The 13,896-nt window shown below is 39.6% G+C and overlaps 1 protein-coding gene across 1 annotated transcript in view; it reads right to left on the bottom strand.

Annotated features, from left to right (window-relative positions):
- Window positions 1-2,528: 2,528 nt before the first annotated feature.
- The window catches only part of AGXT (alanine--glyoxylate aminotransferase), a 48,353-nt gene continuing 36,985 nt past the window's right edge, over window positions 2,529-13,896 (bottom strand). Inside the window, exons 8-11 of the mRNA XM_089665877.1 lie at window positions 13,316-13,385; window positions 10,104-10,199; window positions 5,797-5,925; window positions 2,529-2,829 (exon numbers count right to left, since the gene is read on the bottom strand). Coding sequence (XP_089522003.1) covers window positions 2,722-2,829; window positions 5,797-5,925; window positions 10,104-10,199; window positions 13,316-13,385 — 403 coding nt within the window. The 3' untranslated portion in view covers window positions 2,529-2,721. The remainder of the gene's footprint in view (window positions 2,830-5,796; window positions 5,926-10,103; window positions 10,200-13,315; window positions 13,386-13,896) is intronic.

The raw sequence follows: 13,896 nt of genomic DNA on the forward strand, positions 1-13,896 counted from the left end.
CAAATAAAAAAAATAAAAAATAATATTTCATTAATTTAGGCCACAATGTATTCTGTTACCTGTCTTTGGTAAACAAAAATCCCATTAAGTGTATATTAATTGTTTTGTGTGAATGTTATAACGTCTACAAACTGGTATATACTGTATATTTGAAAATTGATCAATCCTGTTGTATGACAGGACAATTACCACCCAAATTACCCCTTCTTGGAAAGCAGACAGTTTTAGGTATTTAGTAAGAGGCATGGCAAGTTTTTTGAAGTTATAATGTTTTGTCACAATTTTTTGGAAAATGAAGAAATTAAATACTTTTTTTCACAATTTATTTTTACATACTGCTTTTTACATACTGTTACTCACCAGCACAGTACGGTGTCATCATATGACTGGTGTGGCGGTGATCAGGGACACTGACTGATGATAGTGTGTTAATTAAAAAAAAAATTTTTTTTTCAATTTTTTAAAACTTTTATTTTTTTAACTTTTTTCACAATTTGTTCACATACTTTTATCAGAGTAGTTCAGTGTCACCATAGTTTTTTTGACAGTGTTTTGCACTGTCATGAATAGGTTACATTCCTAGTGATCTGTGATTGGTTACAGCTACTCACATTGTACAGGGTGCTGTGATTGGTCCAGGTACCATGTGATAGCTGTGGGCCAATCACAGCATTACTACTGGAATCGCAGCTGTTATGAATTAATCAAGGCGGCTGGGTACCAGAAGACAATTCGCTTAGGTTGTGGGAAGGGGGGGGGGGGGTGGCTGTTGTTTAGCCTGTAGCTGCTGCCCACAGTATATGTATTGCGGGTGGTCGACAACTGGTTGATAGGTGATCGCTGCTGAATGATATCTGGGCTTCTATACTAAATTGTCCCTTGTCTGTAATATCTCACTTAAAGTGTCACTAAAGGCAAAACTTTTTTTTCTCATTTTGGATAGTTTGAAGAAGGATTAGAACACCTGTCAGTATTTATTGCTGTCTTTGTTCCTGTTAGGGAGATTCACCTTCTCTATTTGTCCATTATCGTTGAAAGTGAGAGTAAAATTTTGTGTTGACATCAGAACATTAACAGAGGGGAAATCTTCCAATGGGGATACTAGTTCTGGTGATACACAGGGATTCCTTCCTGTTTTGGCTATGGGACAGGAGATGATGGGAAATCTCCCCATTGGGTCACAGATGACACAGAAAAACTGACAGGGGTTACAATCCTCCCTTATTCTATCCAAAATATAAAAAAACTTTGCCTTTGGTTACACTTTAAAGATGAATTCCAGGTATGGATTTTTTTTATACAGCTTGGATCAATGTAACTCTTATATACCATATCTGGCTGATGTCCCTGGAAGGTGGAAATCATAGAAGCAGACTTTACTACTCCAGTGATTTCCACTTGCTTCTGAGTCCTGTGCCGAGTGGCTGGCCTGATACATTGTGAACACAGGAGGTTGGCCGCTCAGTATATGTGGCATTTAAAGAATGCTTTGCATTTTCTGATTGAATTAGTTCCGCTTTAGTTTCGGTTGGTGGTTCTAGTTGCAGCCAGCCAAAGATGCTGGGGGGGGGGGGGGTATTGAGTGCCACTAATCACCAGTGCCAGGGGAGGGGTGGGGGGTTTATTGCTCCAGTAAGCTACTGACCATTAATGCTGAGTGGGTTATTGCACCAACCAGCTACTGACCACCAGTTCTGGGGGAGGGGGTCTTTTTACAGCCGACCGCTGACTGCTTTTGACTAAAGTGTATGTTGTTTCAACAGTTGCTGGTTGCTAAGTAGTCACTGACTATTTTATTAAGTTCTACTTTAAAGTTAGCTGAAAAGTATATGTAATGGAAGAGTTTGTATTAAAAAATGATTGTGCTGAGTGTTGTATGTGTATATATTTTTTTAATATGTGGAATAAGGTGTTAAACAAAATGAACAGCCCAGGTGCCAGATATGCTAGGTACACCACGGGGTATAGCCCAAACCATTTTTCAGTTTCCATAGCAAAATCCTCAATGTGGACTTTTCTAAAACGTCCAGTGCTATGTTCATCTTCCATCCCCACCTTTTTACCCATTGATCCTTCCAGCATACCCCTCTGTTCAGCACTTCCTTTGAGCTGACAGCTTTACACAAGTGCTTCTCATTTTTGCATCAGCGTTGTGACCCTCAATGACCCAAGTGCCTCCTCGTTGGTCAACTGAGAATTGTAGTTTCAGCGGTGTCCCCATGTCTCCTGAAGGCCTCAAACCAGAGGTAAAAACTCTTCACATGGCCATACCTAATTGACCAAGGGATGTATTAGGGCAATGATATCACCAGCATTCCTGTCCCATTGTTACGTGCGACTGCAGGAGGGGTATTCCATGGCCACAGGTTATTCGAACAGCTATGATGTAATATTTTCCCTTGTGATCCAGCCAAGCTGAGTTTGGCCCAAAGATTAGCTCATCCTTGACCTTGAACTAGTCATCAAAATCAAGTACAGCTAACAACTCCAATCATACCATTGTGTTGTGTCAATCAATGTATTCTAAACACAGTTGAAACGTGTTTATTAAATTCATCCTATATAAACAATCACAGATATTTTATTTTCTATCTCATTGTAAATGTGTTCATTGCTCAGGAGATGACATGAAAGCCACCATGGGTTTAGGAGGTGAAGAAGTAGAGATTGATGCTACATTTACACAGTGAGCTTCTTCAGCAGTTGCAGAGTACACCACAATCACATCTTGTTCTTAGGGCAGTGCTGCAACGCATCTTTGAGAGCTTCTAATACGTGGTTTACATTGGCTTTCGTTGCATTGTAACCCATTAGTCCAACACGTAGCACCTGCAGACATTATAATACAAATCATTTAGTAATACCACAAAAATACACATTCTGACTACAAATTACACTCCAGCTTTTATTTTGCCAAACCATATTGAACAAAGAATTCTCCTAAACCTTCACATTTCATATGCCTTGAAGAGGGTGCACGGCTGACAGAGATACCATGAAAATCCAATACATCAAAATGGCCAGCACACCAAAGATTCTAGACCTAAGACCAACAGGGGAACAGATCAAACAAGGCATCAATCATATGTGCTGATACGGGTGTACTGGGTGTACCAATATGGCTGCGGCCGCTCGTGTCAGAAATTACGTCACCACATTCCACTCTCCGACCTACATTCATTTGGTCTCACTGTACGTTTGTATCACCATTTTCTGTTTTATACTAGTTGCACTCTATATATGTTTGCCACATTTATTTATGGTATTTATATGGTCACTTATTAGTCGTTTTATGTCACATGGCCTTTTGATGCACATTGTGTTATGATCCTTTAGTCGCATTGGTCACATGTTTTGGCCTCACTGTGCATTGTTATTGGCATTCTTCTGTGATAAGTGGTTTGTCCACTTTTAATATTTAAGCACTTCATTTTGTATTTTTCACATTTTGCTCCACTTTCTCATCAGTTGTATTCACGTTATTTCATTTATGTTATGACGGACTCATATGTCCCACTATTACTGTGATTTAGTTAATATTTTATTTTTCCCTGATCATTTCCATGCGTTTTGCCGACGTTCACAGTTTATTGTCTGTTACACCTTTTGGTCCTCATTTTGGACCTTTAATATTTCACCTTTCCCTTCACTCCCATATTCCTTCCATTTACTGATTATGTTATGGTGTATTATCTATTGTCTTCTTATCTCATTATTTGTTTTGGAATATCTGTGGCATTATGCCCCGTACACACGATGAGAATATCGGATGAACGATCAGCCGTTTTTTTTCGTCTGCTAGTCTCACATCGAAAGTGAAGAGGTTACTAAATATACGAAAATTCTCCTATGAAAGAAAAGAATTTAGAAAGTGATGTCATGTACTGCGTTGTATTTGTATTGTATTTTCAGACGACTACTGTACTGATTAAATGAAAATCGTACGATCTGGTATTGTACAAGAAAAATGTTTGCGCTTGTCGGTTCGGATATTGTCGTGCGAATTGTCGTGATCGGCTCTCAAAAGCTGTGTACTAACGATCCGATTATCGGACGATTGGTCCTCGTACGAACATTTTCGTACGATTTTCTTATAGTGTGTACGAGGCATTATTGTGATTAGCGCAACATCAATTTTCTGTTTGTCACAAAAAAAATGCGCTATTTACTGAATGTGTTAAATATCTATGTTTTGCGAGTTATCACTTAAATGTAGCATTATATTTGGCGTTATTTTTTGGCAATTTTTTATTTTTACAAGCTAACACTGCACTAGAGGAAGAAATAAATGCTCACAGAAATATTACAAAACTGTGAAAACTTTCTAGTGTGCTTTCATTCCGATCTCCCTCTGGTGAAATGTTACAATTTATTTTCATTCCTGAGCTCAGGGCAGGACATTTCCACACTGATACATTGTATACTTTTAAAGTGATTGTAAGGGTTCCGTTTTTTTTTTTTAAAGACCCAGTTCACATATACACGAATTGGATATGTTTTGAACTGCATTTGATTCGCATATGAACCAAATTCTTTTCCATGGAGCTGGTTCACATATGTGCGGGCTAGCTGCAGTGCGATTATATAAAGAGTCCGGTATGAATTTCAGCCCAATTCAGGTGCGATTTCAAATGTCATACACTTTAACAATTTGCATTGGAATTGCACCTGAACTGCTGAACGAAATCATACCGGACTCTTTTACAGATCGCACTGCAAACCAGCCTGCACATATGTGAACTAAGGCTAAATAACAAGCATGTCATACTTTCACTGCTTTGTGCAATGGTTTTACTCAGAACAGCCCCAATTCTCCTCTTCTCGGGTCCCCCACTGGTACTCAAGGACCCCCCCTGCTGAGTGCCTCAGAGAAAGCTGCTTGTTCTGGGGGCTCTCATGGCCGCTCGCTCCCTAGCCGCCTCTATGTGTTGCGACACATAGAGCTTGGTTCAGCCCCGTCCACACTCCCTCCTCACTGGCTGTGATTGACAGCAGCGGGGGTCAATGGCTCCCACTGCTGTGTCTCAGCCAATGAGGAAACAGATAAATGGGAGAGCTTCTGCTCTCGTGCACATCGCTGGATCAGGATCGGGCTCAGATGAATATAAGGGGGAGGGGGGAGCTGCACACTAAAAGTTTTTAACCTTCATGCAGAGAATGTACTTTAAGGTTATTCTAAAGGCAGAAGGTTTTTTTTACCTTAATGCATTCCATGCATTAAAGTAAACAACCTTTTGAGTGCAAATCCCCCCTCCCCCTATACGTACCTGAGCCCCATCTCGATTTAGTAAAGTTCATGAGAGCCACGGCTCTCTCGGGTCTCTCTCCCCTCATTGGCTCACACAGCAGCCATTGGCTCCAGCTTCTGTCAATCACAGCCAGTGAGCCAATGAGGAGAGAGCAGGGGCGGAGCCGAGCTGCTGTGTGTGTGAAAGGACTTTGATCAATTTGCTCTTTTATTATCTCAAGCGATATTTCTGAAAAATTGGTTGTAGGACCATCATATCGCATACAAAATCCTTTAGTGAATTGACTGTAATGTGGCAGAAGGAGTGAGACTCCATGCCCAGGAAGCAGAAGCACCATTAAATGTAACTGGAAGCCCTTTTTGCTTAAGTCTTTCAATCATGAGAAACCAGGCAGGTGACTCAGTCCACCAGTTTCTACCTATGTCTGAAATACCAGATATGAGCAGAATAATTCTGCATCAAACGTTTATGTGAATGTAACCTAATACAATCATTTAAAATTGAACTAAAAGACTATTGTGACATTTTTAGACAATTTATCAGTTACCTTTCCAGCTGAGGGCCCTAGGCCCCCAGTAACCTCAATGTTGTACTTCTTCATGATGTATGTTGTGATGTCTTTCCATTCATAGCCAGTCGGCACTTGAATTGTTGTCACAGTCGGAAGTCGCAAAGCCTAAAACAAGTCAAATGTCAATATTAACAGACATGTTGAAGCTGTTGGAATTTTTCATTTTTGCTAGCTTTACGTCAAATATTTGAAAATGAGAAAACTACTAAGAACATTTCTAAAACTCAGACTGGGGGCAAATTCATATTTGGTAAGAAAGTCCCTAAACAAAGGATTAGCTAAATCCTGGTATGTAATATAACACCACGTTCCTTGAAGCGATAACAGCGACCTGTATTACACAGATGGTCCAATCAGGTCAGTTTTTCAGGCAGACCTGATTGGAAGCTTGATGTTAGTCTATGGGTGGCTAGATGTAAGGGGGCTTGCATCCTATTTCCAATTATCTCCAAGTCTGCCCAGATTTGAAAAAACAAGATAAATATCACATTTTTATTTTAGGCAAACCACGACATGTTAATATGCATATGTTGGCATATGTTATGATGCTGGACTCTACTGTTTAGCAAACCACACTTCTTAGTAAATTATGCAAATAAATCACTGTTGCCTGTGCATGCGCATCATGATCACATTTCAGATTTTATGAGCTTGTGATTTACTTGACTTGTTCATGTAACTTTGAAGTGTCTATATTCACACATATTATAAATAAATTGGTGCTCTCAAATATCACACCATATAATGGTCACTCCTCTGTCTTTCTTCGCATGGCCATACTGAGGGGTATTATCATGAGATTAAGAATGGAGAGGAATTAACCATTTCCATACTGGGCACTTTTACCCCCTTCCTGCCCAGGCCATTTTTCAGGTTTCAGCGCTCTCACACTTTGAATGACAATTGCGCGGCCATACAACATTGTACCCAAACTAAAATTTTATCATTTTCTTCACACAACAAGAGCTTTCTTTTGGTGGTATTTAAGCACTGCCGGGGTTTTTATTTTTTGCCAACTTAACAAAAAAAGACTGAAAATTTAGAAAAAAAAACATGTTTTTCTTTGCTTCTGTTATAAAAATTTGCAAATAAATAATTGTTCTTCATAAATTTAGGCCAAGATGTATTCTACTACATGTCTTTGGTGAAAATAACCCAAATTAGGATGTATTTTTTAGTTTGTAGGAAAGTTATAGAGTGCACAAACTATGGTATAGATCTGAATATTGATCAATCCTGAAGTACTGACGGCCAATCTAATTTCTTGAGGTCCAAGAATGTCAGAACAGTACAGATATCCCCCAAATGACCCCTTTTTGCAAAGTAGACAGTCCGACGTACTTCATAAGAGGCATGGCAAGTTTTTTGAAGTTGTATTTTTTTTTGTCATAATTTTTCGGAAAATGAAAAAATTAAAACAATTATTTTCACTATTTTTTTTTTTACATACTGTCACCAGTGCAGTACAGCATCATCATATAACTGGCATGTCGGTGAACAGGGACACTGACTGGTGACAGTATGAAATATATATATATATATATATATTTTTTTTTTTATTATTTTAAATTTTTTATTACATTTTGTTTAGTTTTGTTTTCATATTTCACTATGACCAAAGTAGTGCAATGTTACCATAGTAACATTGTACTACTTTGGGGAAGTGATCAGTATTTTTTTTTTACACAATTTGCTTATAGCAAAGAATTATTTTGCTATAAGCAAGCATTTACCTGAATGACATCGATTCATTCAGGGTTTTTTTTTTTTTTGTGCTTAGCTGTAATTTGGCTACAGCTAATCACATGACATGTGCATGTGATCGCTGTGACCATTCACAGCTAGACACTAGTATACAATGGATGGCATGAATGAAGCCATCCATTGTATACAACTGTCATGTGACCTGCTGTGATTGGTCACAGCAGGTCACATGGTACCGGCAACGGGGGTCGGTACTCAGATTTGTCATCGGCCGTGTCCGAGGTACACAGCCAGTGACAGATCGCGCCGCTGCCGGGCTCTGCAAGCGCGCAAACTGGGCATGCCCAGGAGTACGCCATATGGTGTCCACCCAGAAATCTAAAGCATTTTTCTGGCCACCAAACGGCTATTGGCCGGCGGCTAATGTTTAAAGATGATACTTCTATCCAGTACCATGATTTAACTTCTTCCAATTCTGAGGGATTCGGTGGATATATTTTCATGCGTTTGTGACTCTTTTATAAGGGTCCAAATGTTCCGGTAACAGTCCTACCATTTTCTGGTGGTGGAGAACTAATCTTATTGAAGACACGTGGTGATCTACTATATGGTTCATAACACTGTGACTATTTATTTCTACATTTGGACTCATTTACCTTAGATTGTACACCCCTTGAGGGTTAGGGACTGATGTGAATGTACAATATATATGTAAAGCTCTGTGTAAATTGACAGCACTATATAAGTACCTGAAACAAAATAAATACATTTATGTTATCACTTTTACGGTTGTGACAGTGTCTTAGTTGTGATATTTGAGCGCGGCAATTTATTTATAATATTTGTATACAGTTGACCTGATTGTCTTGCCAGCAGCTATTTTGTCACTTTTTCACTATTTGCGCAGCTTTTGTTTTGTTTTTTTTATTCACACATAGTCCTTAGTAAATCAGGCCCATTTAGTTCTGTAAATGAGATATACAGTAAGAATGCAAACTAAGAGTCTGGGAAATGTTAAAAAAAAAAAATCTGGAGCACTTGCTTGCTTGCCCATAAAAGGGAAGGTAAATTATCACATATTTTTGTTAAAATAAATCTATTGTTTTTCATTTTTAGTCCTGATTATAATACGTTAGGAAAGAAAATACACACAAAACTACAATGAGAAAATCATGCATGTTCAAGGCAACTTGCTAACTGGGGCAGAGACGTTGTTTGGTGGTGAAGGAATGGAGAGGGAATTTACTTTGAGATGGTTAATGCCATAAGTCAGATGATATTGACACACACAGACACACACACGCTCAGGTTGCACTGGATGTACTGGTGTCTTTATTCAGTCTTACCAACTATATAACTATATCTTGCCTTTAACCACCTCCCATCCGGCCGTTGTATAGAAACAGCCGGACGGTGGCAGTGCAGGGTCGGGTGGCCGTTTATAAACGGCCTCCCCGCACCCTGCTTGTGCGCACTCCCTGGAAGCGTGCAGCACCATGATCCGGTGCCCTCTGTGTCCTCCGGACACAGTGGAACACCGATTGTTGGACGGAACCTCTGTACGAGGTCCCGATCATGTGATCACTGATTGTCCAATCAGTGATCACATGCAGAGTAGTAAGCAAGCTGTCACTTGTGACATCATTGCTTACTACGTGTGAAATCTGTGAATGATCACAGAGGTCACATGGTACAAGGCTATTCACAACAGCCTTGTACCATGTACAAGCTGTGACCAATCACAGCTCACTCAGTAGTTCTCAATGGCTGCAAGAATGCAGCTAGAGAGAAGGATAAATGATTGCTTTTACATCCTTTATGGGTGTAAAAGCAATCAGTGTAAAAAAAAAAGAAAAAATCTTCATCACCCCCCACAAGTAGTACAGTGTCACCATGGTGACACTGTATTGCTAGGGTGACAGTATGTAAAAAAATAAATAAATAAAAATTAATATAAAAAAAATGTAAAAAAATGTTTAAAAATTATAATTTTTGGTTATAAACTAATTTTGGTTATTTTTATGTTTACTAAAAATATAACGGAATAAATTTTGGCCAAGATTTATGATGAAATACTATTTATTTGCCAAATTTTATAAGAAAAACACTTTTTTTTAAAAAATGTTTTGGACATTTTCATTTACATAGCAAAAAAAATAAAAATCCCAGTGGTGAATAAATACCACCAAAATAAAGCTTTATCTGTCTCAAAAAAATGCTAAAAAATTCATATGGGTACAGTGTTGCATGACCGCGCAATTGTCATTCAAAGTGTGATAGCACTGAAAGTTGAAATTTGGCCTGGACAGTAAGGGGGTAAAAGTGTCCGGACTGAAAGTGGTTAATAGTGAAGTTAGAAAACTGAACCAGGATGGTATCACTATTATAACTCCCAACCAGGGAAATACAGCTTTGTGAAATGAACATATTGTTTGGCTGCTGGGCAGGACACATTGAGGTTCGCTATGCACTTACAGATTTTACAGTAGTATACACTTTAGGCTGCAACTAGTACAGGGTGGGAATCTCTTGCTACCATTTTCTGTTATACCGACTATATTTCTGCTGTAAATACTTACTGGGTCCTTCACAAAGAGCTTTAATCCCAGGTCTTCTAGTCCCTTGTGGAACCTCAGTGCAATCTCGCGATGTTGCTCCCAGGAACACTCTAAACCCTGGAGATGGACATAGAAAATATTCAGTGTCCTGGTGGCTTGTGCTTTATTCAGGAACAAATACAATACAGTATGGACAGAAGTACAGTGAAAGAAAATGTGTTTCATGTAATATTTTATAGATGTTAGGGCTCATACCAGGGGCGGATTGACCATTCAGACACTCGGGCACTGCCCGAGGGCACGGGGTCAGTAGGGGGCCCCATGAGATGCCCCTGGTACCTTTCATAAGCTTTTTGGGAGTGGTTTGAGTGTGGGCAAGGACACAGGGGCCCCATGATCCCCTGCTGTCCAGAGGCCCCATGAGTTGTCAGTCTGCCCCTGGCTCATACTGTATATACAGGTGTTGTTTTCTTACCAAACATATTCAGGTCAGCAGATTTTCATTTACTATGTGATGCAGTGAATAAAAGTTCAGGGCTGTGTTTGCCCATTTTTGCATTGTGTTTCTGTTAGAGCAGGTCAAATGTAGCCTTTTGCTGTGTTCTGCATTCAAATGCTTTGAGCACCCCTGTTTAAAAGCAGGATTTTCAACTTTGCTCATCTATATAAGGCTCACTGCATCCCTTCACCTGCAGTTTCTAAGATTAATAAAATAATACATTTTTGCACTAATTACTGTATTGTGGATGAGGCCAAAATGGACATACAATCAGATAAACTAGCTGAGACCATGCAGATGCTTTCACAGATCTGACTACTGGATAAACTTTCTAAAGAAAAGTACGCATGTCCATGTGAACTCGCTAACGGGGGCAAGGACCTTGTATAGTGGTGGAGGATTGTAAGGAGAACTTACTTTGAGAAGTTTAATACCAGAGGTCAGATAATATTTTTTAAATTTAGTATTCCTAGGAGGGCAGTTCATAGAAACGCATAAGATGAATATTACAAAAATACAAGAAAGACCAAGGACATATAGAAAATTTGGCTATTTTCTATGGAAAAAGGGAAAAAATGCAGAAAAAAACTTTACAGTTGGGGCAGCATGGTTTATTGTGTTGGTGGGATGCTCACAGAGAAAGTCTGTGACCACTGTATTAGGCCTCATTCACACGGCATACTTAAAACAGAGTTCCACTCAAAAGTGGAAGCTTCGCTTGTTTGCATCCTCCCCCCCTCCAATGCCTTATGGGGAGGAGGGGGGAGCGGATACCTGGTTTACCCGCTCCCACTTCCGGCTCAGTACGTCACAGAGAAGTGAGCCGGACGTGTCCCAGAAGACTGCCGGACCAATCAGAATGCGCAGTGGGATTCGCGCATGTGCAGCGGGCACTCAGCTGTGAAGCCGCAAGCTGTGTGCCCATAGTGATGCCGGTGCCGGGGAGAGAAGAGGCAGAGAAGGGATGGCGCGGGTGAGCACATCGCTGGACCCTGGGACATGTAAGTGTGTGTTAAGTCAGCAGCTACAGTTTTTGTAGCTGCTGACTTTTAACAAACACAAAACTGACTGGAACTTCGCTTTAAGCGTACAACCATGTGAGAGTTACCACCTCATCCCTTTAAAATTGAACACATATTAATTACACAGGTTCTGAGGTTAATTTAATGCAGATAAAGCACTACGTAAGTGATTCTTATTACCACCTTAATCAGCCACAGAACCTGTGTAATTATTATGTGTTCGGTTTTAAAGGGATGCTGTGGCAACCCTAATGAGGGTGCCTTCTCTAAATCCATATTGTCTGCATTCAGGACACAAATGTCAAATTGGGAGCAGCGGCTGTGTCCGTGCAGCTGCTGCATCCCAATTGACATTAATGGGACTGCCTGCACTTGGATGAAAGGGAACATGCAAGCAAAACATGGCCCTCACACAGATGTAAGTTTGAGTACGCTTTTATGAAGGAAGCCTAACACACATTACACTGTTCATTTTTTCCACTGCTCAATTTATTGAGGTATGGATGTGGGCTGGACTCTAACTCATGGCGAATTACCTCTAGCAGGTGTTGTCTCGTCTGCTAAAGGTGGGGTTCTGGCCTTCTGAAGTAGCCATAATTTATTTGGAAAAGCCGGTTCTAATGTGTAGCTATGTTGGGGACAGGATTTATGAAATCAGTTCCTCATCCCAAAAGTGCATTCACTGTATGGCTGCTGTAAATGAATCCCATATAATGGGTTTATCTACTAAAACTGGTGTACTAAGAATTGGTGCCAATCAGCTACTAACCTGAGCTTGTTCAGTTAAGCTTTAGCTATAAAACCTGTAAGCTGATTGGCTTCTTTGCATGAGATTCGGAGTGAACCAGCTTTAGTAAATAACCCCCACTGGTTTGGTCGGCCCCATGTGATCCTTTACAACCAGGACATACAATTTTATACGTGCATATAGCTCACAGTTTGCACTATCTATGTGTGACTAATATTTTGGATTTTCATAGAGATGAAACATAATCCATCTGATCTAAGAAAGAACACAGTGAAATATAGGATGACCAGGGGTGGACTGACCATTCAAACACTCGGGCACTGCCCGAGGGCCCGGGGTCAGTAGGGGGCCCCATGAGATGCCCCTGGTACCTTTCATTGGCTTTTTCATAAGCTTTTTTGGGTGTTGGTGAGGACACAGGGGCCCCATGATCCCCTATTGCCCGGGGGCCCCATGAGTTGTCAGTCCTCCTCTGAGGATGACCTTGGCTTCCAGTTAATTCTGCAGCCGATGAGTCTAAAGCTTCTTGCTTTATCTGTACACAAGCTTGTCAGAATCTTGTGGGCAGCTAGGTTCTAATTTAGGCCTGCAGGCCTATGACAATTTTTCACATTTTAAATAATGAACATTTGTCTAACTATAGATTTATGAATTCATATGGACATCTGTCTACTACCACCCACTGAAATTAAGTGAATATCTGTGATATCTTACAACCTCAAAATTTTCTTTTCCAATAGTTTTTAATTTAAATTTTGAAAGAGGGCAAGTACAACCTGTCAACGCTTCTATATTTTGATGTCACAATTTACATTGGGCGAATCAGTTAGAATTGATCTTTTACTAGGTTAGCTTCAGTAAAACGAAATCTTATTTTTAATCTGGGCTACTATAGCTTGCAATTGATTTCTTTCACTGTTTATTGACTAAGCCCAAATATGCCTTAAAAACTGGTTTATTTTACCTTCTCTGCCAGTATTGCAAGTCCTTCTCTCAAGCTGTAGAAATTGGTCACTGGTCCTGTATGATGATATCTGAAGAAAATGTAAACATATACTTCATATATTAACAACTTCAATACCGGGCACTTTTATCCCCTTCCTGCCCAGGACAATTTTCAGGTTTCAGGGCTCTCACACTTTGAATGACAATTGTGCGGTCATACAACATTGTAGCCAAACTAAATTTTTATCATTTTGTTCACACAACTAGAGCTTTCTTTTGGTAGCATTTAAACACCACTGAGGCTTTTATTTTTTTGTTAAATTAACAAAAATAGACCGAAAATTAAAAAAAAAAAACACGTTTCTTTGTTTCTGTTATAAAAGTTTGCAAATAAATAATTGTTCTTCATAAATTTAGGCCAAGATGTATTCTGCTACATGTCTTTGGCGAAAATAACCCAAACCAGTGTTTATTATTTAGTCTGTAGGAAAGTTATAGAGTACACAAACTATAGGATATATCTGAAAACTGATAAATCCTGAAGTCCTGGCAGCCAATCTAATTTCTTGAGGCCCAAAAATGTCAGGACAGTACAGATAT

The sequence above is a fragment of the Staurois parvus genome, unplaced genomic scaffold, assembly GCF_062004578.1.
Source record: "Staurois parvus isolate SC_StPar_1 unplaced genomic scaffold, SC_StPar_1.0 ptg000049l, whole genome shotgun sequence".
Lineage (NCBI taxonomy): Eukaryota > Metazoa > Chordata > Amphibia > Anura > Ranidae > Staurois > Staurois parvus.